Source organism: Rattus norvegicus, chromosome 18, assembly GCF_021556685.1.
Source record: "Rattus norvegicus strain SHRSP/BbbUtx chromosome 18, alternate assembly SHRSP_T2T, whole genome shotgun sequence".
Classification (NCBI taxonomy): Eukaryota; Metazoa; Chordata; class Mammalia; order Rodentia; family Muridae; genus Rattus; species Rattus norvegicus.
This window is the reverse complement of record NC_141551.1, coordinates 24,928,328-24,953,646: the sequence shown is the minus strand read 5'-3', so window position 1 is coordinate 24,953,646 and position 25,319 is coordinate 24,928,328. Positions and strand designations below refer to the sequence as shown.

General features: G+C 42.6%; 1 protein-coding gene across 16 annotated transcripts in view; it reads right to left on the bottom strand.

The window, feature by feature from the left end:
- Nucleotides 1-229: 229 nt before the first annotated feature.
- The window catches only part of Camk4 (calcium/calmodulin-dependent protein kinase IV), a 280,008-nt gene continuing 254,918 nt past the window's right edge, over nucleotides 230-25,319 (bottom strand). For 15 of the 16 annotated variants that reach the window (XM_087592142.1, XM_087592146.1, XM_087592138.1 and 12 more), the window contains 4 exons: nucleotides 19,440-19,515; nucleotides 15,123-15,249; nucleotides 12,938-13,090; nucleotides 230-10,839 (listed from right to left, as the gene is read on the bottom strand). In XM_087592142.1, coding sequence (XP_087448268.1) covers nucleotides 10,384-10,839; nucleotides 12,938-13,090; nucleotides 15,123-15,249; nucleotides 19,440-19,515 — 812 coding nt within the window. In that variant the 3' untranslated portion in view covers nucleotides 230-10,383. 16 annotated transcript variants of the gene reach the window in all.

Below are 25,319 nucleotides of genomic sequence, written 5' to 3'. Positions count from 1 at the left end.
ATGAAGTAATTATTAATGTCCCTTTCTAGTATTATTGATTTCACAATCTCTAGAAGACAAATACCTGGGCATGCACATATATCAAAAATACTCGAGAAAGAAGTTCAGTGTTATCTGAGAGAATGGGGAAACAAAGAATTATTCAGCTGTGGGCTTCACTTCTGAGGAAAATGTCCATGGTACCCCGTGATCAGGGCAACTGTTCAAATCACAGAATGCGAAGCTCTGGTGGGCTCTTAGACGATTTATTGTCACACTGTACATGCAGATTCTTTTACAGATTGACCAATTGCAAGGTACCGAGTACCTTTGTTTGGCATGTTCTGACAGTCTAGGTGAACTCAGTTACATTGGCCCTCACTAAAGTCAGTCTGGCAGCATTGGCTTTGCTCACAGCACACATCCTTCAAGTCCTTGGCCAACACCCCTACTATCACCAAAGGAGCCTACTTAACTCTTGAATTGGATTGTCCAACCTGCATCCAAGGAGAACTTAGTGAGCTGTCGAAGGTGGGCGGTTTTGGCAGTTGATAGAGAGCCAATGGCTGTCCTGTTCTCTTAATAGAAAATTTGAGCTCAGGTCAGTGCCTGAAGAACATTGAAGAACACAGTACCTCAACTGTTTACAAATGGGCGTGGTCATGTTGGATGCTTTGCAAACATTTTATGTATTTACACTTATAGCCAAGCCGGGCTTAACAACTTACCTAAAAAATTATAATTCTGTCTTTGTATTAAGGAATCAATAGCACCATTTTGACACATTTAGAAAATGAAATGTTCACAGCTCCCTCTTAGGATTTTGTGTTAGACAGTGAAAAAGCCAACCACAGTCTTAGCTGTGTAAATTAAGGTACTTAAGACTTTCTCCTCCAAGTCACACAAGCTCGTGCTTTGGGCTAATGCCTTGTGATCCAGACTACTGGGAATCTGGGTTTCTTTTGTATTATACTCCTCCATGTTGTTATTGAAGCTACTTATGACCCATTAATCCAAAAAGCTTTCAACACCCATCGATGTAGATTTCATATCTGATACAGTCTCAACAAGAATGTCTCAGATAATGCCATCTAAGCCAGAAAACCCGTCATAGCCCGTCTTTTTGTCTTAGTGTCCACTAACCTGCTCTGTGTTCTGATAGCATTTTTATTTCTTAGCATCTTTGCCCCTCTCAACTGAGATCCAGTCTTTGTCTCTAGCTCTCCTCATTTCATTCCCGGAGTAATGTAACTCATCCACTATCCACAAATGTCAGGAGAAATAAACAGAGATGTACAAGCCAGAGTAGTCACAGTGTAACCTAATTCTAATGGGCAATTTTAAAAAGGCGTCTTGAAGATGAATGGAAAAATAGTGCCTCAGAGAAGAGATATAACAAATTCTTTAGATTTTATATAATTCATAATTATAAACCTGTAGATTATATACACTGGGCAATGAAGAATTAAAAACCTGGCAGGACCAACTTGAGGTCTGAAGATTAGCTGTAGACTTGCAAACATGTCTTCGATACACTGGGCGCTATTTATCCTGTCGGATATGTACCAGGAGGCTGGGTTAAGTAGCAGGGGTTAGTGCTCTGAAGAGAGGCTTCGCCTGCGTCTGTCCAGAATAAGAAAGCAAGGAACTCAGAGGAGATCTGAGACCGCTCCACACTCCATAACACTTCCCTGGGTACCTCAGTTCTTCTCATTGTTAACTCCTTGATGTGTGCACCTCCACCCTGGCCTGGCCATTCCTTAGTCAACGTGCCTGTTCTCTCTGCCTTATCCTTAAAGATTGGTGCATCCTTCAGCATTTGCTGTGTTCCCATGAAGCTTCCCTTGCACATTTTTGGCAGGAGACCGTTGTCCCCTTTCCTACATGGAGAGCTTGCCGCCTGCAGGTATCTAGCACAGGTTGGGTGTACTTACTTGCCTTTTCTTTCCAACCAAAATGTCTCCTCCTGTAGGGCAGAGCTGCGTTTACTTTATTCCTGGCTCCTCTATTGCGAGTAAGGGCTCATCAGGAAAAATGTACTATGGGAAAAGAGTTGCTGGAATGGTCTGTTTCTGGGAAGCTTTCGTTGTTAATGAATCATGCCCTTAAAGGTGGCTTTCCACATAGGCCAAATATCCTCTAAGCCATTTAATTTCTAAAAGGAAAAGTAGATATTAATTTTCATCTCATTTTAAGTTTTGAAGTTTATCAATAACTACCTCCAATGAAGAATGACTTCTGTCATTTGTTGTCATAGTCTGTAACATCCCAGGGACTAGACCATCTCACTGATTGCTGCAACTGTTTCAAGAAAAGAATATGCCAGTCATTGTAGCTATTCCTAATGATAGCTGGCAAAGGTCTCCTACTCATCTGTGACCTTTGTGGTTACAAAGTTGACAGTCAAACTGAAACGAAAGTCACAAATGTCTAAAGTTCCCTCAGTAACTGGGCTACGTGGTTCCCTTAAGGCAGATATTTTGGAATGGGTAATTTGTTAAGGTAGAAATAGATTAGAGGGCTTTTCTTGGGTTTCTAAATTTGCTAGAAACCCATGTACTGAAGGCTCGTTTCGCATGAGAGCTACAACACTCAGAGAAACACGGAAAAAGAACAGTAGCTTTTAAAATTAAAGGTGGCTGTGTTCCCTGGAATGTTGGCAAGCAAGTCATTTTCATAGAACACAGCACTTCCTAAACATGAGTGAAATCTAATTGCTGGAAGTTGCTTCCTTGCATTTAGAGGTCCTGAGGCGGCAGTGCTCATCTGAAGCTTGTTAAGCACAGGGCACTACTTTTACACGAGTCAAAGTCAGTGGGGGTTTTCTGTTTAATTCATGTTTGTAAAGCACGTTCAGACAATGAGGAGTCAGAGCATCCATCTTTAACTCATTTCCTTCTTCAGAAATAACGGAACTTGGCATTTTCTGTTCTACATGGAAATTTTAGTTTTTGCTTCCTACACAATTGTTGGGAGACCATTTGCAACATGAAACAAAGCTCACCTAACTTCCAAGAAGCAAATAAGAGAAACTAACTAAAGGGGAAAAAAAGGCTACAGTGTGGAAAAGGGATTCCTAAAGGTCATTGCAAAGCATGAGGTACAATGAAAATCTGAGTTTTGTTTTCTCTATAAAGGGCCAGATAGACATTTTAGGTGATATAGATTATATTGTCTCTATTGAAAATATTCAGTGCTATTCTGGTAGCTTGCAAATAGACAAACAACAAAAAACAAAAACAAAAACCAAACCAAAAAAAAATGAGTCTGACCATTACAATAAAAAATTGTGAGTTAATTATGATAGTAATCTAAGTCCTTAATTAAGATTTGCTCTTTTAGCTATAGTTTGCCTGAGTCCTAAAAACTTTTTCTTTTTTGAGATTTAAATTTAGTTATTTGGAGAACCCTGTGGGGAAAAGTCTTCACATGTATGTAGTTTTATATGTCCTAGTTAGCTCTTTACATGTATGTAGTTTTATATGTCCTAGTTGGCGTCAGATGTCAGCTTGGCATAGCCCCAAATGGTATGAGGGAGCCTCGATTAGAGACGGTCTTGATCAGACTGACCTTTGAGTTTTGCTGTTTGGCGTTTCCTTGATTACTAATTGGTGTGAGGGTTCAGCCCACTGTGGGCAGTACCATCCATAGGCAGGGGGCCTGGACTGTGAGAGCTGAGCACACTGGAGAAGCAAGCCAGGAAAGTGTTCCCTGTGCGCTCTGTACCACATTCTGCCTCCAGGTGCCTGTCCTCTGTTCTTGCTGTGGCCTTTCCTCAGGACAGATTGGAGCCACTGACATAAAATAGACCTTTTCCTCTTCCACATTGTTTTTGGTTATGGTATTTATCATATCAAAGAAACCTAGAGCTTATATGTATTTTAACGACGAGAGATACATAAAAAATAATTAGAATACAAACTGGTATGATTATTAACTTAAAACATCACTCTGATAGCCCGTTTGTTTGTAACTTTCAGTCACTGGATTTGTCTGTACTCGAGTCACTTCACAAAACTCATGTTTACAGACTTTAAGGGGAAAAGCAGTATCTGTTGAATGTAGAATGACAGACTACATCTATGCCATTTCAACCAAAGAACGTAACATTTAGAAAATGGGTTTATAAGTGGTCATAAAACTGTCATGGCCAGAAGAGACATCAGTCATGGGTATGGTATTTAGTAACCAATACAATTGTATATTAGTTACACTAATATACAGTTAGTTGACCAGGCATACAAAACAGGTCAGGTTAAAAGGAGGCACCATGTGATCATAATTTTCATATTATGGCCATACTTGTGTCATATATAAAATATATTCTCCGTGTTTCAAAGACAGGAGAAACACACATCTAGAAGATTTTTATCATCCATAACTATCGGAATTTGGAGAGAGCTTCAGTAAACAGCTTCAAAGTGGTGAAGCTTACTGTATTTGAGTATCCTGAAGTAACCTTTTAGGTGGAAAATAAGATTATTCAATCTGACTGGAGATTAAATATCTGTCATTTTCAACATAATGAATCAAAGCAATTATTAGCCTGGATATAAATATCTGTATCTGTGGGTCTTTCAAGTCAGTCTTCAAATACAATGAGAATAATTAGGAACAGTGTGATTTTACATTCTTAGGATTGCTCATCAGTGCTTCTACCTGAGGCAACAAGAACCTGTTCTCGCTAGTATGGAATGTCCCACATTCCAAAGTGAGACAGGCTGCTGTCTGGATGGATAAAACAAAACCCTGACTTGGGACAAGTTGGGGACGCCAACACAAAGAAACGTGATTGGCAGAATATCCTTTTCCTACCATTGGTCAAGAACAATACAGAATTTAAAGATCATTCAGTCCCGCAGAGCATGGGAGAGCTGTACATTTTAGAGTCTAACTGGGTCAGAGGCTGGAGATCTTTGAAGCTCATTCCTGCCATATTGTCAGGAAGTCTGGTTCCATGGCAAGGTTTTGACCTCAGTAAATTTACTGACCTCAGTAAACTCCTGGACCAGATGCCTTGGAACAGATACTCGAGCCTTTCTGAATCCATCACAGATCACTTATGAGCATTGATTTTAACAATTATAAATTGTCTGCTACTGCTTCCCAAGGTAAGTGAAAAACTTATGTAATGTGGACTGGGTCTACATCATTTGATCTCAGGTGGTATTCCCAAAGAAGAATGACAGAAGCTTGTCTTTGAATGCAAAGAAGGCACTGGGTGTGTTATGTATCCCCACCCGCTTCTGTCTCCCTCCTCTATCCTCCCTTCACTTTCAAGAAACTAGAGAGCCATCTTTTTATAAGAAAGTACAATGTCTTACAGCTTTTAGGTAGAAAATTTTGTACATTTCATCCTGTGGCTATAAACACTAACACAGAACTATATTTGCACATTAAAACAAACACTGCTGGCACGAGATCCAACCTTCAGCCGTGATCCACCGGAAAGTGCTCAAATGTCAGAAATGATGCTGATCAAAAATTTATCAGTGAGAAACATTAAGGAAATTGGAGCATGACCTAATGGACAGTAATTACAAAGATATTACAAATCTCATTACATAAGTAATGTCTGGAAACTTTGTGCTGTCTCAAATAAACCTCGACAGCCAGATGGAGGACTTCGCAATCACACAATGGCATCAAACTCCTGCAAGTGACCGTTCTGTGTATGAGCCTGGTGCTAATTCACATTGATGACCTCTTTTAAAATCATTTTTTATTTGGCTTTGTAAGAGCAATCTTAAAGTAGAAGTGTGTTGCCTTTTCTGGCGTTTCTTTTCTTTTTCCAATTTGAAATGCAACCAACTGCTTCTATGTAATAAAAACTGAACCAGGAAATACAGTGGCTCTTTGGAAGCTTTAACTTGTGGGGAGCTCACAGTTAGCAACCTTGCGTATGATGCTGGAAACAGCCAATAAAAAAATGCTGAACTCTCTACATTACAAAATATCAAATGGTATACAATTGAGGTCCCTTTAAAAGGCAAGCTTCTCCTTGTCTATAAATCTGCCAGTAGAATGACTGTAGGATATTATTCTAAAATCAGCATGTAAAAATTTCCAAAAGTCTTTTTTTTTTTTAAAAAAAATCTGTCAGTGGCAGTGTGGACCAGTTCCTTCTATGAATCTTCACAAATGCCAGGCGTGAGTTTATTTCCATCACCGCCATCATAACATACCCATCATACAACTGTACTTTCCAGGAGGCTTCTAGAAAGTTTGCTTGCAATGTGAGGATGATGTCCAGCTTAGTCCAGTTTTTAGAGACTGGATTCTGTATATAGGCTGCTCAGTGGTGATGCACGGTGGGCCCACAGTAATTTCTGCTAAGTGGAAATTCTGTTTGCTCTCTGGCAGTACTCAGGAAACTGGGGTGCAGTCAGGTTTTCAGAGCCAAATGTGGATAAGCTGGACTCTGACCAGTACACACACAATTTGGTAATGCCTAAGGAAGTGTTACTTTCAAGGAATAATGCAGATCACTTCTCTAAGACAACCCATGTCATGTCTAGGAGTAGCCAGGATTTTTATTTCTACACATTTGTATCTTAGCTGCTCACCAACTTACCAATGCAGAAAACTAAATCAGCCCAGATCTGACCGTAGAAACTCAAGTCCCACTTTGCTCAGAAGAAAAGTGCTCTAGGCTAGACCAGTGTGCCTACCATAGGAACCCCTGGCTTAATGCGGCTCGTGACCACCCGATGTAAAGTGCCTAGACTGCTAATTTAGAAACAGTACAAAATAGATTCAAATTATGACATTAATTCAAGTTTTGATGTAATAATACATGTATACTGGATTAAAATATGTTATCATTAATTTAATATTGTCTTTTTGGAATGTAGCTAATAGAGAATTTAAAGACACAAGCATGGTTATGGGAGTGGTGGCCTATGTTTGTAACCCTAGATCAGAAACAGCTGAGAGATCATCACTGTGTGAGTTTGAGTCTGGGCTACAAAGTGAATTCAAGGCCAGCCTGGGAAATATAAAACCTTGTCTCAGAATTTTTTTTATATGTATAGCTTATTAAAGTTCTTAATATAAGCACTTACCTCAGAGGATAACTTTGCAACCATTCTATTCTAGTCTCTCCTCATTTCTGCACTGCTGTGGCCACAGGGCCAACAGTTTGAGAAGCACAGGTGGACTTTTTAAATAAGGGAAATAATGGCAGATTGTCCTGTGTGGTAAAAGACCCTCGTTATGTTATGTGCCTGGTCTTGAAAGAAAAACCAATGATGACTATAATTGTCCTCCCTCACTCTTTTTTTTTTTTTGGCTTTGGCTTTTTGGCAGTACAGGGTTTCTCTTTGTAGCCCTGGATGTCTTGGAACTCACGTTGTAGAACAGGCTGGCCTTGGCACTCAGAAATCCATCTGCCTTTGCCTCACACCACTTTGCAACTGTCATCTCTTAAATGCAAATTATATTATTTGCTGAAATTTAAAATATTGTTTTGTGACTACATTACTGTGGTGCTTTGTATATGCTTGCCCCATGGGAAGCGGCACTCGTAGGGGGTGTGGCCTTATTGGAGGAGGTGTGGCCTTATTAGGAGAAGTTAGTCAGTGTAGAGGAGGGGGGCTTTGATGTCTCATATATATGCTTAAATCTGGCCAATGTGATCCAAGTCTCCTGCTGCTACCTTTGAATTAAAATCTAGAACTCTCAACCTCCAGCACCATATCAGCCTGGATGCTGCCACGCTTCCTATCAGGATGATGGTGGACTGAACCTCTGAAACTGTAAGCCAGCCCCCAATTAAATGTTTTCCTTTATAAGAGTTGCTTTGGTCATGGTGTCTGTTCACAGGAATAAAACCCTAACAAAGACAATTACCAATTAAGAGTAATAGTAGAATGTGTTCTTTCAAATTAAGACTGTTTTCCTTTAGTTTAAGTAATCTTTGAAATAGATAATAGAATTTTAACAGGCAATATAAATGTTGGCTGTTCTTTTAAAATGGTAAAATAATTATTCTTAGATGGAATCTTTGAATGACTTGAGTGAAATGTTTGGCTTATCTCCCAGTGAAAGGACTTTGTAAGCATTAGCAAGACTTAATCTTTAGCATACCAGTTACAATTGAAAACTGCTCATGATGTTCAGCTAGTGAAGTGCAAAGGTTATAAAAGAGAGGGAGGGAATTGTGCTAAAACTCTTGAGTACCACCAAGAAGGGATGAGGTATAATCATTTATGCGACTGATTCTCAAATCCATGAGGCCTTGGCATGTATGCTCTTCCTATAGTCTACGGGGTCATTCAAGGCAACCAGCCTATGTTGGAATAAAGAAGACCTGAGCTGGGTTTGAATGAGGATATGTTCTGATATTTAACTGCCACCTTCTAACAAGACCTCCTAGTCTTCTTCATTCTTCCCATATATGGGACACTCACTGTACATATGGTAAGTTTGATGAGGAAAATTACACCTGGGAATTCTTCTTCTTCAGTGGAAATTGTAACAAGCATTCTTAATGGTTGAAACTAGGGAGCCCTTAATGATTCTCAGGATGAGTGTTCCAAGAGGGAAAATTAAAGTGGAAGGAAGGAAGGTAAACACTGTCATAAACACTGTCAATTAAAATCAACTGAGCAGGGATCGCCCCGGTCAGATGATGCCCTCCGAGTCAGCTGCCTGTCAAGGACCCGAATCACAAAATGCTCAAAGCACCACGTTGTCTCCCTCCCCAAAAGCTGTTAGAGGCTTGATAAGCTGAGGTGCTGATACCCTAAAAGCCTGGAGCAACCCCAGATCTGATTTCAGTTCCTAGTATAACTGTTTGAGTGCATCTGACCACATTATTAGTTTAATTCTGTGCTAGTCATTCTTCTTGCCCTTGTTGTGGAATTTAAAAATAATACTTTTTTTTTATATCAAGAAAACTCACCCAAAATATTAAAGTCGTTTTGATAAAGTGCTCATTTTTACTCAAACACGAAATTTGAGGTATTGGATTTAGTTTGATTTCTGTGAACCCATCCCACCCCCAAAATTATTCCGAGAAAAAAAAAAATCATGCTGACTAAGGTCTAATGCTTCGCCCTCCCCGAGGTCTGGTTCTGGATGCTTTTTCATTTCATTTTTGGTTTTGCTTATTTTTAAGGCAAATAAAAGTTCACGCTATGCTAAATCCCTTGGCATATATTCAATATAGTTCAACATTATAAAATGTGTGGACCCGGGGTTGGGGATTTAGCTCAGTGGTAGAGTGCTTGCCTAGGAAGTGCAAGGCCCTGGGTTCGGTCCCCAGCTCCGAAAAAAAAGAACCAAAAAAAAAAAAAATGTGTGGACCCTTCCATTGGGAAATGGTACTGACTTTCATAGTGAATTTTAACCCTGTGAACAGTGTTTCTACATAGTTGGAGGAGAGTCTCCTGTTAGCATTTCCTTACTCAAACAATATCAGTTCTAAGTGATCGAACTAGTGAGTGTATTGTTACTCGACTCAGATACTTTGGCATTGACTCGTGCAATGGACTTCTCCAAAACTCGAAACTTGTTACTTGCAGAGTATCTTCATAAAAATGTTCTTATATGTAAGCTGTCACATAAGCTTATAGATGTGAATTTTTGTGAGAAAGGAAAAGGAGCTAACCTCGGTGTGTCTAAAGCCTAATTCTATCTCATTTTACTTAGGTGTCTTCCTTCTTTCCTAGGTTTTAGACTCTGAAGAGGCATTTTATTTGAAAGGCAGGTAAAGGAAGGGAGCGGCACAGTTTAAAAAATAATTTCCCAAGAACTGTAAACTGGCAGAACTCTATGATGAGCACTTTGGGTATTATATGGTGTACTAAAAAACTAGACATTCTCTGCATACACTTAAGGGGACTGTGGACTCAGTACCCTGTAAGAATGCTTCAGCTTCTCTACACTATAAACAGATGTTTTTGCACCTTCTCCAGGTATCTTTTATAACCCTCCATTACCTACTTTTATAACGGCCTACAAGGCTGGTCCCCCTCAAAGTATTTGGAAAGTCATGGGAATGTGTCTGGTAACTCCAGCTGGTTGTAGCTGAGTTCAAAGGAGTTGCCCTCTTTGAAGACTTGTGGAGGGTGTAGGATGCCTAAGCCTCCAAAGTCCCTGTGCTATTTCACTTCAGTGTGTGCTACCAGAGGCCGGGAATGATTTTTAAGGGCTGTGTTGTTTGCTAGAAATTTCAAATTTAACTCCTGGGTATTAGGAATCCATTACATGCCGTAGAAAACTTCATTATTTCATAAAGCAAACACATGCACTGACGTTAGGGTTACCAACTGGTATATATGGATTTTTTTTTGCACCTCAAAACAGAATCACTATAGTGCTTATCATGCTTCCCCACCTTGCTGAAGGACAAAGTGCATAAAATGCTGGGGTTGGCCTGGGGCCCTAAAGGAAGCTGGGTTAGTACTCTGGCAGAATAGCATCCTGCTGTGGAGGGACCCCAAGTCCCACGGCAGCGGCTTCCTCCTCAGCTTTCGGGTCCATTTCTTCCTCCACACTCTTCAACGTCTCCTCTGAATTTCTCTTCATTTCCTGGTCATCTGTCTCCAGCCTGTCCTCTGGCTCCTGAGGTACCATCCTGGAGGTCTCCTCTTCCTCTTCTTCCTCTTCCTCCTCTTCTTTTACACCTTCCTCTTCCTCCACCTCCTCGGACTGTAGCTTCATCGTCTCATCGGCTGCAGCCTTGGCTGCCTCGTGGTCCCCCGCTTGCATTTTGTTTTCCAGAGGATCTGTCTTGTCCTTGCCGTCTTGGGCGGGCTGTGCCTCCGAGCTGGCTTTGTTGCTTTCTTGGATGTTGGTGTGACTGCTGCTGGCACTTCCCAGCCGAGAAGAGGCCACCACAGCCTTCACTGCCGCCTGATTAGAGAGAGAAAAGTACTAAATGGTGTTTCCAGGGGGAAATGCCAAGTTTTAGTGTGCTTTCTACTTTGTTTTGTAGGTTACGGTTGAGTCTTTCAAAGTAAAGTAAATTATTTCAAGATTGGTGGTCAGGTAACAATGCATTTGGAGAAAGAACAGTGAAACTTCCTTAATTCCAAATCAAATTATTTAATCATATGAGCAATGGGGGAGAAGAGTAAGATGTGTTAGTCCTGGAGTGTCTAGAGTTTTATAGTCTCTAGTCCTTATATATAAGAGGATGTTTCATGGAACTCTAGATCCATGATGTTGGTATCATGGAAATTAAAGAGTTCGGTGCTCAAACCAACTTCTGAAATAGTTAAGCCAGTGCTATTTAACACAGGTCATTTCAAAATTTGGCCATGCATCATCTGCTCAGTTAGCTGCTGGTAGAGCCTCTCGGAGGGCAGCCATGCCAGGCTCCTGTTTGCACATGGGATATGGTCTTGGTAATAGTGTGAGGATTTGGCCTGTACTCATGGGATGGGTCCCAAGTTGGGCCAGTCACTGGGTTGCCTTTCTTTCAGAGTCTGCTCAGGTTTTATCCCAGCATTTCCTTAGACAGGAATAATTCTGGGTTAAAAACTTTGAAGACGGGCGGCTGACCCCCTGCCTCATCTGGAGGCCATGTCTACTGGAGTGGCCTCTTCCAGTTCATCTCCCTACTCTTGGGCATTTCATCCCCATTGAGTCCTAGAAGCCTCTCACATCCCAGGTTTCTGGGACTTTCTAGATGTTTCCCCTGACCCCACTGCTGCATATTTCGATTCATTCTCCTGACTCTCTGGGTATCTTTCCTGTCTCTCCCCATACTAGATCCTGCCTCTCCTTTCCTCCTCCCTCCTTCCCTCTCCCATCCACTTTCCTCCCGCCTTCTGCCTCCCATGATTATTTTGTTCCCCTTCTAACTGGGTTTCAGGTATCCATACTTGGGCTTTCCTTCTTGTTAAGCTTACTATGGTCTAAGAGTTGTATCATAGGTATTCTGAACTTCTTGTCTAATAACCACTTATCAGTGAATAGATACCATGCATGTCCTTTTTGGTCTTGTTTCCATCACCCAGTATGATACGATACAACCAATCATTGGATTGAGGTTGGGGATCAATATGGAAGAATTAGAGGGGAGACTGAAAGAGCTGAAGGGGATTGCAGAATGCAGCCCCATAGGAAGAACAACAGTGTCAACTAATCCAGACCCCTCAGAGCTCCCTCTCAGAGACTAAGACAACCACCAAGGAACATACATGGGCTGGTTCCTGGCCCCAACCACTTGTGTAGCAGAGGACTGCCTTGTATGGCTTCAGTGGGAGAGTACATGCTCAATCCAGGGGAAACTTGATGCCCCTGGGAAGAGAGATGCTGGTGGGGGGGGAGTACTCTCTCAGAGGCAGGAGAGGAGGTGAAGAACCCTGGGAGGGGGACTGGGAAGGGGGTAACTTTTGGAATGTAAAGATGATGATTTACTGAAGAAAAAAGAACTTCTCTAAATAAAAAACCAGTTTCTTGACTGGTTCCTTATTCAGATAAGAGGAGCAATAATGGAACTGCTGAGGCCTGGTGAGATGACTCAGTAGGTTACGTAATGCCCTTGCCACCAAGCCTGGTGACCTGAGTTCAGTCTTTGGGAACTTGAGGTGGCACATGAGTTCAATCTTTGGGTTAAGGTGGAAGGTGAGAACTGGTTCCTTTAAGTTACTGTCTGACCCACGCATGCATGCTGACACACAGAGAAAGTTACACACACACATACACACACACACACATGCACCAATTTTTATTCCAGCTCTGAAATTATTCCTTCAAGTGTTTCCCTTGTTGAGAGAGAGAGAGAGAGAGAGAGAGAGAGAGAGAGAGAGAGAACAAAATAATACATCAACAAACACCTAAGTGGCTTTATGTCACTGTCTTACAGACTCTAAAAACAAGAATTTTTCTGGTGTTACAGAAAATGAATAATACAATACTAAAGGAAGACAAGATACCACACACACACACACACACACACACACACACACACACACACACAGCAAAACAAAAGCACACACTTTACCTTAAGCTTGCGCCTAGCATTGAATTCTTGAAGCTTTTTCTGAGCGGTATCCATGTGGACAAAGTTGGCTGCTTTTCCTGTGACCCACGGGTGTTGGAGGGCTTGGAATGTAGTCAGCCGCTTCTTAGGGTCCAAAACAATGAGTTTCTTGACCTGCAATCATAAAAAATAAACTTATAGAAACTGGACTTACCCTCACATTGTGAAAGTCCAGCTGTTCTGTTACCACCAGCACCAAGTATTTACACGATCAGTAGGACCAACCTCAGGGAAGCAGCAGCTAAGTGAGTTCCAGAAGATGGACACACAGCACCCCTGGCCCCAAACTCACAGATTTCTTTCTACAGAGCTCAAAGAATTAGGTCTTGGCTCATCTACTAACCAAATGACTTCTGAGCTGAAACAACATCTGAAGAATTCTAGGCCCATATTGTGAGGTCACTTAGAACTCAGAACTCAAATGACATCATTCCCTCAGTGGGGACCAAATGGCAAAAGGTTTGGTGTTCAAGCCCTTATCGAGTATTGCTTTATGACACCACTGAGATTTATAGTTCATTAAAAAAAAAAACTCGTGGAAATCAAGTAAGTTCAGAGCCAGAATTATAGCCACTTTAGGATAAAATTAAAGAAGTCATTGGCTTGAGGGGTGTGACGAGCATGGCATGACTAAATTCAGTTAATGGCAATGTGTTCTGGAGGATTTGGTCTTGTTTGTGAAGATGAACAGATAACGAATTGCCAGGAGGATCAGGAAATGGGCTCTGAAGCAGTAGCCTGGTATGATAGGGGCACACCTGGACACAAGGAGCCTCGTGACCTGGCACAGTCGCAGACACTGATGGATTGGGAGTGATTAGTTCCGATTTACAAGTGAAGGCTTAGCCACTGAGGTCAAATACCCTGTGGTGAGTAGAGCTTGAAAATTCAAACTTGGGTCTACATCATGTGGAAGCTCATCTTACATCCTGCACTGGGAGGACTCCACGGTCTCTCTAGACATTGGTCCAGTAAAATAAGATGCCACCAATCATTTAAAACCCAAGGTCTTTTCTAGCTCTGAAAACCCAGGAAAGAAGGGAAAACAGGTTGACAAAGTCAAACAGCAAGCTAAATAAGGAGCCAAGGCATCTCAGTCTCGATTTCATGAAGCTTTTCGTGCATAATGTTTGCTAAAGAGTGCGTGTCTGAAGGGCAAGCGCTGGTTAGGAGAGGGCAGGGGTCCCTGGATTCTTTATGGCACATATTTTAGAAGTCAGAAGAAGCAGCAGAGGGGCCACACAGGAGAGGATGAGGGCTGCTGTGAGACTGGGGTAGAGCAGAAGGAGAAAAGCAGAGGTCAGGAGTGGGGTGTCATGTCCACACGTCAAACACAGATAGGAAAGCCATGGATCCTAAAGCATCTGTTCTGTGAAACCATATTGAGAGAAAAGGGAGAAATATTTGGAGAGACGAGTCCTGGGAAAGTGGCTCTAGAAACTCGAGTCAGTTCTAATACTGCCTTTTTGCTGGAAGTTTTTGTGAACTTTAGCACACTTAGCAAACTTATGACGAGGAAACTCCTAAAGTCAACTCCATTATTTTGGCACATTCTTCTTTTTTTCCTCCAGAGGAATGATGGCTGCAGTTTCAATTATACACGCACATCCTTCTACTAGAAGAGGAAGAGCTCTCTCCAGAAGGGAGAATATTAATGAGCTTCACTGTGGGCCCAGTGTGAGGCAGTGCAAAGCAAAGCATAACACATTCTGTTAACGGAGGGGACCTTGTTTACAGTTCCAGTGGTGCAAGAGCGTTCATGCTACCGTCGGAGTATTTTAATAAGTTTTAAAATCTTCATGGATTCATTTATATTTATTTAAAATACATCTACATTTAGGGGAATAAGCCACATTAAAGCCGAATTCTGTGTGAATGGTGTTATTTGAAAGGGTCTATATTTACCAGGTAGCAAAATCATTAACTAATGCTACTATGATAATTTGGCTACTGAGGACTGAAAGGATGCTGTTTATTCTGCATAAGGAAAATGTACTAGTGTGCCTTTTAAATTAAAATACCGTAAAGTTATAAAGAAATAATGTCAAAAGTGGCCTACTTTAAAAATATCACTTACTATTTCTTAGCTAAATATTCTCTCTCTCTCTCTCTCTCTCTCTCTCTCTCCTCTCTCTGTCACACTTACCAAGTCCTTGGCATTTAAAGAAACTTCATCCCACCAGGGGGAGATAAAGTAATATTCACAATTCAGAATTCTCCTGAACATGAACTGATCACCTCTCTCATCATAGAATGGTTCAAATCCACAAAGTCTGCAGGGAAACAAAACAGAACCAAGAACCTTTAAATGATCACACATGTTTAATCACATTTCTGAAAAAAAAATCAAGTCTTTCTGTATTCCATACAGGTAAATCTACTTGTACAGGCGTGTGATTGTGTGGTTGTTATTTATGACAGACAGCATAAAAAACACCTCCAGAAAGTAAGAATAGTAGAACCAAATTTCTTATAAAAAGTTATAACAACCACCACAATAACAGCGACAAGAGGCACAAAAAAAATTAAAATGGCTCATATTATAGACATTGTAGTTATGATTTTCCAGCAGATTTTTCTTGATAATTAAAAAAACTATTAACCAGATTGATTAGGTTTCCAAGTTAATAGAAAATGGAAGAGTTAAAAATACATACAGCTTTAAAAGTAGAAAGAAATAGAACTCCACAAGAATTAGTGTGTGCTGTGATATAGTATTCGAGTTTGGGTTTCAGACTGAAACAGAGTAGAGAGAACACCGTTAATTCAGTCACCACACGCAGCCAACAGATGAGCAGCATGGGCTCACTTCATCCTTGTAAATGACCCTCATTTTAAAGCTGTCTGACCACGTTCACCTAATTGTCTCCTACAGGGTCAGCAGGACAAGAATTGAGTGTGAGAAAAGGAACAGTGGGTATCAGCTCTGAGGTTACCACACCTGCACTCCTTAGACAAGGGACTAGGTCACCACGGGAGTGGGGTGGGGCAGCTCTAACAAGGAGCAGTCCTTCCAGGCATTTATTTACACGTTCCCTTTGGAATCCAAGTCGGGAAATAATGACAAGCTAAAAGATAGCTTCCTCGATTCTTCCTGTAAGCCAGCCATGTCGCTACAGAGCATAATAAAATGCTTCCTGAAATGGCAGTTTCTTCTGTCCTTTGTGCTCATGAAATGTTTCCCTGGGAGAATCTTTGCCTCTTCCAAACATTCTGGAGCCAGCTGGGAGAGAGTGAATCTTTGAAGAGAAAAAACCCATTATAGGTGCACTGTCCCCTGCCTATCTGCATAGTCTGGACCCCTGCACAGGAGGGGGTGAGGTGTAAGCGCAGAGGGGCAGGCAGGGGTCTAGCCTTGGCCCTCCTATCTTCTCTAACCCTGGAGAAGTGTAGCCTGTTACTGGGTAGTCATGGAGGAAGCAGCCAGCTTTCCAGACTTGGTTCAAGAAGGACCTTCCATTCCCCATTCTGAAATCCAAAGACAATAACAGCTTAAAGTCACAGTCCTCCAATGGCCTTTCCCAGTCATGCCGATCACTCTTCTTTGATGAAGGGGCAAACAGTTGACATCATGCAATCCGAAACATCAAAATGGAAAAAACTGCAACACAGAGTAGGAATCACACACACACACACACACACACACACACACACACACACACACACACGAACACGTGTGTGTAGAACTCCCTTGGTGGTACTGTGAAGGTAGTTGAGGAAATCGCTGGGATTACCCAGTGCCAGCTACAGGTTAGCTCCAAGCCTGTGGACTCACTGCAGTGCTGAAAGCTGGAGGAGTTTGATGGCTTAGGATGTCCATCTACTCACTCTGGTCATGAGTTACCAAACGCTGCAGCTCTCCAAGGCAAAGGGGTCCAGAACTCCTGGGAGGAAGGGCCTTGGTTTCCGAACTAAAGTCATCTTCAGAAAGAAGAGGCCTTGGCACAAACCAGGTCGTGGTAAGCAGATGTTTTAAGGAATGCAATGTTAAAGCAGCAGTTGTCATACGATGAGGGGAGAAAGGAAACGGTTTCCATGCCAGTAAGAATTAGGGGAGGGGAAGATGGCTCTGTTGGCTTGCCATACAAGCCCGAGTACCTGAGATTGACGGTCAAAGCCTACATTTTTAAAAAGCCAGGTAGCATGTCATGTACTAGTTAGTGATCACAGTGTTAGGCCGGCCAAGACAGTGAGTGGAACCTTGGGGTTTGCTTGCTGACCAGTTTAACCTATGTAGTGAACTATGCATATAGGTCAGTGATAGAAACCTTGCCCCCCCACCCCAATGATGGACAGCACCTGAGAAATGATACCTCAGGCTGTCTTCTGGCCTCCACATGTGTGCACACACAAGTATACACATATGCACCCATACACATGTGCCCACACAAACACAGGTGCACACATATAAAATAATAGAATTCTACTGGTGAATTTATCAAAAGATAAAGCCCAGAATTTATTTACTTGTATAGGGGTGGGAAAAGGATAGGTACCTCATCTGGGCAATCATGCTGACCTTCATAACACAGCCTTCCCAGGAAGCATCAAAGGACTAGATCCTAACGCTACCCTTCCCACCATTACTTCCGTGCTCTCTTCTCCTTTGGTTCTAAGTCACCCCATGCTATTAGTCTAGATGTCATAGGCTCATGACAACAGTCTCCACTAAGTGCACATGAAGGCTAAATAGAGGAGACGTGTAAGTCCAGTGCACAGATGTGCCAAGGACCCTTGCCAGGTAGACTTTACTAAAGCGATGAATGACGGGTAAATGGATAAACGGATAAACTATCCCCAGGCTTCGGGCTGATGGAAGGGAACTGAAAAATATTATTCATGGGTGACACTGTCGTCTTCATCCGAAGCCTACTAGAGCCCTAGGTATAAGAAAATAAATGAGTTTGTCTGGTTTGGATAGACTTGGGGGAAGTTGTTCTCAAGCCTACGACTCCATTTTCCACTTCCTTCCCCATGAGTGGCCTTTCTGTGGAGTTTTACTTATTGTGCATCCCTGTTTGTCAGAATGAATGCAACGTAACTTTCTGTTTCATCTCAAGTTCTCTTACAATAAGCATCAAGGCGTCAACCCTTCGTGGCACATTTCAACCCAAAACTACACCTGGGGACATGCATGTTTTTTGAGACAAAAATGGGGGTCCTTATTTGTGTGTGGCTTACAGTTTCTATTGCTGTGATGACCAAAGCAATTTGGGGAAGAAAGGGTTTATTTCAGCTTATACTTCTAAGTAACGGTCTATCGCCAAGGGAGGTTCAGACAGGAACTCAAACAGGGCAGGGACTGGAGTCAGGAGCTCATGCAGAGGCCATGGAGGGGTGCTGCTTACTCGCTTGCTCCTCATGGCTCGCTCAGCTTGTCTTCTTATAGAACCCAAGACTACCAGCCCAGGGATGACACTGCGGACCATGGACTAGGCCCTTTCCCATCCATTACTAATTAAGAAAATGCCCTACAACTGATCTTCTGGAGGCATTTTTGAGGGTCCCTCTCCCACATAGCTCAGGAGCTAGGATTCCGCCACCCCCAACCATGTGGGAGCACAGTACAAAGGAACTTTTCTTAAACCCCGGAAGAAGCTCTCAACAGAGCTTCAGTCACCTGACCTCAGGCTTCCAGCCTCTGAGAGTGTGAGGAGGTAACTGTCTCTAGTATAGGAACTCAGCTATACATTCACTGATGTCACCTATGTAACAGGAAAATCTCTCTGCCCAGCTGCATATTCTAGGCTCCCTAAACCAACGGTATTCCCTTCAAAATGGCCAACAGGTGTGTCTACTGTGCATTAACTCCTGCGTGCACTGATACCGAGCTGGGTTTTCTACAGCAGTCTTCAGGCAAGCTCTCCCTCACTGTTACCTCCAGTTCTGACACCATCTTGGCACAAATCTCCTGAAATTCTGTTTCTTTTTTTTTGTTTTTTTGTTTGTTTGTTTGTTTGTTTTTTTTGTACAAGGCAGCAGCTCAGTAATGGAGTTGGAATAGCAGCAAGTGACAAACTAGTTCATTTTAACCACAATATTCAGCCCAAGGCCCTTGAAATCTTAACATACAGAAAAAACCAATCAATCGGTAAATGTGCTGATAAGAAACGTGTAGGATTTCTTATGAGACAAATGAGAGGTGTCCTAAATGGGCTAAACGCGTGTTTAACAAGATGCAAATAAATAGTGGACTCATATTTCACACTTACTATGCTCATCGGATATGTGGCATATTACATAGGAAAACCAGATAAGGAAAAGCTCTGGATACATTCTGCCCTCGAGAAAAAGATAACGTTAGAAGGAATCCTCATTTTGAGAGAACGCTCTCCCCACGGCTAATGCAAAAAGAGATATCACAAAAAAGTCAAAGGGTGACATTGATTCTCATGAGAATTATTAATATCTAGAAAATGCTATACAGAGGCTGCTTGCAGAAAGGTTGCTTTTTGTCACTTACAGGATGTAGGTAATTATTCCTACAGACCACATGTCCACCTCGGGGCCATAGGCACAGCCTCGGAGAATCTCAGGTGCTGAAAAGAAGGAAAAGGAGGTTAACTCGGAGTGAGCCCCATCACTTACATTTTAATTGCACTTTAATTGCATTTTAATTCGGGAAGAAACAAATTTCCAACTTCAGAACTCTTAAACCTGATCTCCCCCATAACCACACTAGGATGAACAAATTCTATCCGTTTCTGTAGGAGAAACTGCAGTCTCTCTGTCATGGAGTATGAGAGTAAAATTATTCCTTAATATCAAATCAATTACAAAATAATCAAATTCTGTATTTTAATACCATGACATGGCTCAAATAAAATGTGTAGAAGTGTATCTTTGCTACAAAAAAAAAAAAAAACCAAACCAAAAAAACAAAACAACAACAACAACAAAATCTATTTCAAAGGACACTTTATACATAGACAAGGAAGAAATGGAAACTAAGCACAGTTGGGGGGAAAAGGCAAAATTAATGCTTCCTAGAAATGGAGAACCACTTGAAGCAATTCATGCTTGTGTGGAGGCAGGGCAAGGACCTGAACAGGGGAAGGGAAGGACATTCAAAACTCCCCGAAAGAAGGTCGCAGAGGAGCAGGAAAGGGCTGGGACACACATCTTGGCCTTCACAGCCAGGTTTTCAGTCCCTAAGGAGAGGCTGTCCTCTCCCCCACACCCCCGTGTTCTTGATCTGAGAACAGAGGCTTCCCTGTGCTTAGCAAGGCTTATTCTATTAACTTCCTCTACCACTGGCGTAGGAGGGTACTCTCAGTCTTGCTGTAGTCCTGGAGAATCGAATATACCGACCCTTTATATTCCTATTACCTGAGAGCAGTGAAAATTGAATGCTGGCTGGGTAGGTGGTTTGCAGTGAGTACTGGGGATGCAGTGTTTACCTAACTCACAAAGAAAGACTGAGGAGCAACGCACCACCATTTGCAGAGAGATGGGCTTTCGGTCTATTAGCCCCAGTCTTTAGTGACGTACATGCTGCTGGGAGTCATAGGAATGAACGGCGTGATGGATGCTGAAGGGCTTTGAGGTATGTCTGGGGCACCAGAACACCACACTCCTCTGGGTGTGGCCCTAGAACCAGTGACTTGGACCTACTGTCTTCCTGGGAGGACACCACCATCAACATGAGCTCTGGGAGGAGCCTGTTTGCAATGGGCTCTAGGTCTACTGGAAAGATTCCACTGGTGGCTTTCAGTGTCACTCACACTCCACCCTCTTCCCCTAGAGACTTATGTTATATAAAATACAGAAAATTAATAGCCAAGCCAGAACCGTGAAAGGCAGCATGTGCGGAAAGGCAAAGTAGCCACTCAACGAGATGTACCAGTCAAGGAACTCTATCTGGATCCCCAAAAGTTTTCTTGTCTACACTTGACTTATTCCTAGGGGAAAATGTCCTTTTAAGATTTGATGGAGTCAGGAAGATGCCTGCCCAGTGTCAATGTCTTTCCCTGTAGGGTACACTTTCATTTCCTGGGGTAATTTGCACCTCACAGAAGGAGCCTTTAGAACTCTCCTTGTGAGTGCTTTTGCCCAGAGAACTCAGATTTGGCTGCCATCTACAGCTGCTGTCACCAGCGCAGAGAGGGGAGAACAGCAGGAGTTTGGCTTGCAGTAGTGAGTGGTATGGTCCTTGCCCTGTCAGGCCCAGACCTCAGAGAACCTGAGGAGAACCTCATCAGCAGAAGCAGGAGACTCGGTGCTTTTGTTTGTTCGATTGTTTAAGATTTCAGATCTAAGCAGATGGCCAGGCTAGCTGATTTGGAATTTTAACCTGTTATTTAGGGAGTGATTAGCAGCTGATCCTCAGTAAGAAGAGCAGCCCGGCAGGGGGATGCTTTCCACAGAGCAGGCTCTGCTCTGCCTCATTTCCAGTTGCTCTGCAAGCCCTGCTCGCAATGCACTACTGAAGGCTCCCTGTCAAGGGTCACCTGTTCTCCCTCTCCCCTCTCCCTCTCCTCTCTCCCCTACCCTCTTCTCTTTCTCCCTCTCCCTCTCCCTTCGCCTCCCCCTCCCCCTCCTCTCTGCGCCCAGTCAAGAGCCCTGCAGGATGTTGGCTAGGAAGGAAGTCCCCTTTGTCTGTCTCTCCAGAGCAGTTGAAATTTTTGCCCAACACAGCAACATCTGCTCTCCTTGTGAATACACCTCCCAGTAGCCAAATATTTCTCTGCAAAGCATTATCCTACACTGAGTCAAGTTTGGGGGGCAAAGGGAAAATAAGATATTCTTATCTTCTATAATAAATTTCCTTTAAAATACTTTTTATAAAGGAATTTATTTTATCTTAAGTCCAATATAAAATTGAGGTTAAAAAAAGTTTACATCAATTTCCATTTTAAACCAATTAACTATTTTAAACAATATAATATCTAACTCAATTAACCATCTCAAATATATTAAATATTTTCAACTACTAGTTGATTTGGTATGACATTGACTCGTTGGGATCAGCTGATACCACTTATAACCAACCCCTCTGAAACTTTAGAGAGTGGAAAGCCTTGTACAAAGGAGCTTCTCAGGCCTCAGACATCCACACAATTGACTCCAGAAATCTGTCATTTCCTTAGAGTAAGAAATATTGGAGAAGCAGACAGCTAATTTCTACTTGGTAAAGATATCAAACCAGATGTGGCGGCACACACCTGTAACGCCGGCGTTAGGAAGTGGTAGGCAGGTGGACAAGAAACTCAAGGTCCCCTTCAATACACTGGAGTTTAAGACCAGCATGAACTACAGAAGACTATATCTGAAACAACCCAGAAGTCACCAGGAAGGCTGTCAGTCTGCCTTCTAATGCACTGAGCCCTTAGCAATCCTTCAGATTTCTCACCCAATTTCCGAAACAAACTCTAAGGAGACAAAATCCTTTCAAGGCATAAGCATGTTTTTGAGGTGCACTCCGGCAGCAGGGCAGTGGTAGAATGCACGACGAGTATCCTGAAAGCCAGGAGCTCCATGCTCATCGCCAAAACAGATAAGGTGTTTTACAGGACAGACAACCAGTCTTCTGTTCTCAAAGGCCCATAAAGATTTACTGACTTGTCCTGGCTGACTTCTAATTCACCAGAAGCTGCCTCTACTTTCTAACCTCAGCTATCAGAATACTGATACTTTCTAACTATCAGAAGAGGTAGGTTTTGGTAAATGCTCCATAAATTTCCTGAGTGTCAGACATGCCCTTTCAAAAAAATCAATTTGGATTGGATAAAAAAAACTACATGAAGTTCAAACTGTGGGATATTTATTAACTCCCTGCTAGATCACGGCGTTCTCCCTTTTTTTCAGTTAGATCGAAACATCTAGAGATTGAAGATCCACCTTGAAATTGTGATGAATTCAGACAAAAACACTATAACCAGTTCAGGAAATGGCAGGTGGCTTCTTCCTGAGACTACAGGTACTGGGCTGTTCCTCCTTTCCAGAGGCCCTAGGAAAAGTCTACTGGCTCATTTCAGTCCTTGACCATATCTTATCACTGATTTGAGTAGACTCAATGACCCTTCCCTACTTGGTTAAAGCCATAGAGCAGCATTTGGTATAAGAGCCTTGAAGCTACTCTTCTTTTGACTACAACAGATCTGAAGTCAACTAACGAGGAGGAAAAGAATGCATTTCTTCATCCACTCATTAAATAGGTCATCAAATAAATACTCGCTACATAGTAGACACTGTTGGGGGTACTGAGGCAATCGTAAGGAGCCAAAGGAAGCAAGTCCTCCCAACCACATTATAAATTATGGCTGGTCAGAGATGCAAGCGTTGATTAAAAATAAGCCATAAGAAGAGATGGAAATTGGTTACTGTGGTCCTTGGAGGAGGATGACTTTGATAGGAGAGAGCCAGATCACACAGGTCATAGAGGAAGCAAAAGTCAAAGTGAGATGCTCTCTGCCTGGAGAAGTTAGCGAGGCAAATGGGGAGAGCGTTGTGGAAGAGAAAGGGCAAAGAGAGCTTCAAATTGAAGGGGCAACTACTTGACAGTCATAGTCCCCAGGCTATGCCAGGAAGGAGCAAGGCCTGGCTCGGGCCTGCAGTGGTGGTGAGCTGGGCCAAGCTCCTGGAAGGCAGTCAGATCTAGTGATTTTGTTATTAAATGTCTCATCTGCTTTCTCACTAGCAAATCAAAACACAAGGTGGTTTAGGGCAGTGACTCTACATCTTAAAGCCTGAATCTGACTTCCATTCCAAAGCATAGGGGAGACGCTGCCAAAAATTTCAACGGAAACCTTTGCCTTGAATTTAGTCAAATTTTCTGGGAGCCACAAAAATCACGTATATTTTTTCTTTTCTTCTCATCTACGTGTAGGTACGTGTGTGGGGCAGATGCACACGTATCCGTGTGTGGAACTAAGAGGAGCATCTTGAGGATCGTTCCTCAGGAGCTAGCCACCACATTCTGATGCAAGGTGTCTCACCGGCCCAGGCTTTACAAAGTTTGCTGCGTCTGCGTTCTCACTGCTGCGCTCACAAGCACAGAGCACCAAGCCTTGCCTTTTCATATCGGTCCTGGGGATCAAACTGAAGCACACGCCACCACGCCTGGCCTTGTGCACGGATGCTGAGGATGAAACCCAGATGCTTCTGTCTGAACGGCCAAGACTGAGTTCCTTCCCATGTTCCCGCTCTGTCTTTAAGGCAGCCTCTGGATCTCTAGACTTGATCTCTAGGGGATAGAACTTAGAAAAGAGCTGAGGGAAGAGGAGGGAATATTCATGCAGAAATCTCAAAAACTCCTTTCTTCTTCCTCACTCTGGGAAACCAGAGAGGGATGTACTCAAGGCAACTGCTCAGTGCCTATAGCTGGACAGTCTCCAAATACACACACACACACACACACACACACACACACACACACACACACACACACACACCCTTGTGCCCTATCTACATTTAAGACTCGAGCAGTGCTGAAGGAGATACAGACGGGACTGGAATGCATTTGAGTCTAGGGTGGGGTCAAGGAGGAGCCTCTGATTATGGGTGGGGTCAAGGAGGAGCCTCTGATTATCAGGGGTGACGTCTGCTAGCAGTTCTACCTGTGCCACACTGTGAAGGGCTGAAGAGCCAAGAAGGTATCTCAGGCCTCTGGTCCTCCTTTTCTATCTATGGTGCATAAAGAACATGACGGAAGGGCGTTCTCCACAACAGTGACACACGCCACGTGTTGGAAAGCACGCATTCTGTTCTCCAGAGCAATTCATTACCTGACCCTTGTGAAAACCGAACTCCAGCCCCTGCCTTGGAGTTTTCATTTTAAAGCCGTTCACAAAGTCTCCCTTGACACATGGGCTGCACGGCTTTTATTTTGTATAAATTTTATAGCTGACTGGAGACATTTATATTTTTAGTTTTTAATAATGTTCTGAAGAGACAATCAGCGATCTGAGAACGGCGAGTGCTTTCAGCAGCCGCAGCAGCAACAACAACCCTCTCAGAGCTTAGTGACTTTTCTAAGTGTCTATTGAGCTCTTCAGTCTTGAGGAAATCACAGCTTTCTACAAATCTGAGTCACACTGGGTCTCCTGATGGCTTCAGAGCCATCGAGGCTGCGTGAATGGGTGTGCAGGCTTGAAAAGCTGTTTTCCAGTTTTCGTGGGAAAAGACGAAGTACAAACAAACAACCCAACCCATGTCAATAAGACTATTATATAAGAATCTCTTTTGTGTACCAAAATACAAACGAAAATAATAGGCAGAGAACTCAATCTCTCAAGTACTTCAGCTGTGGTCCACACTGTTTATCTCTAAGGGATACATACAATTCCTCACTAGTTATTTTCAATAATTCTTTGCAAACTTTTACTTTTTTATGCATTATACT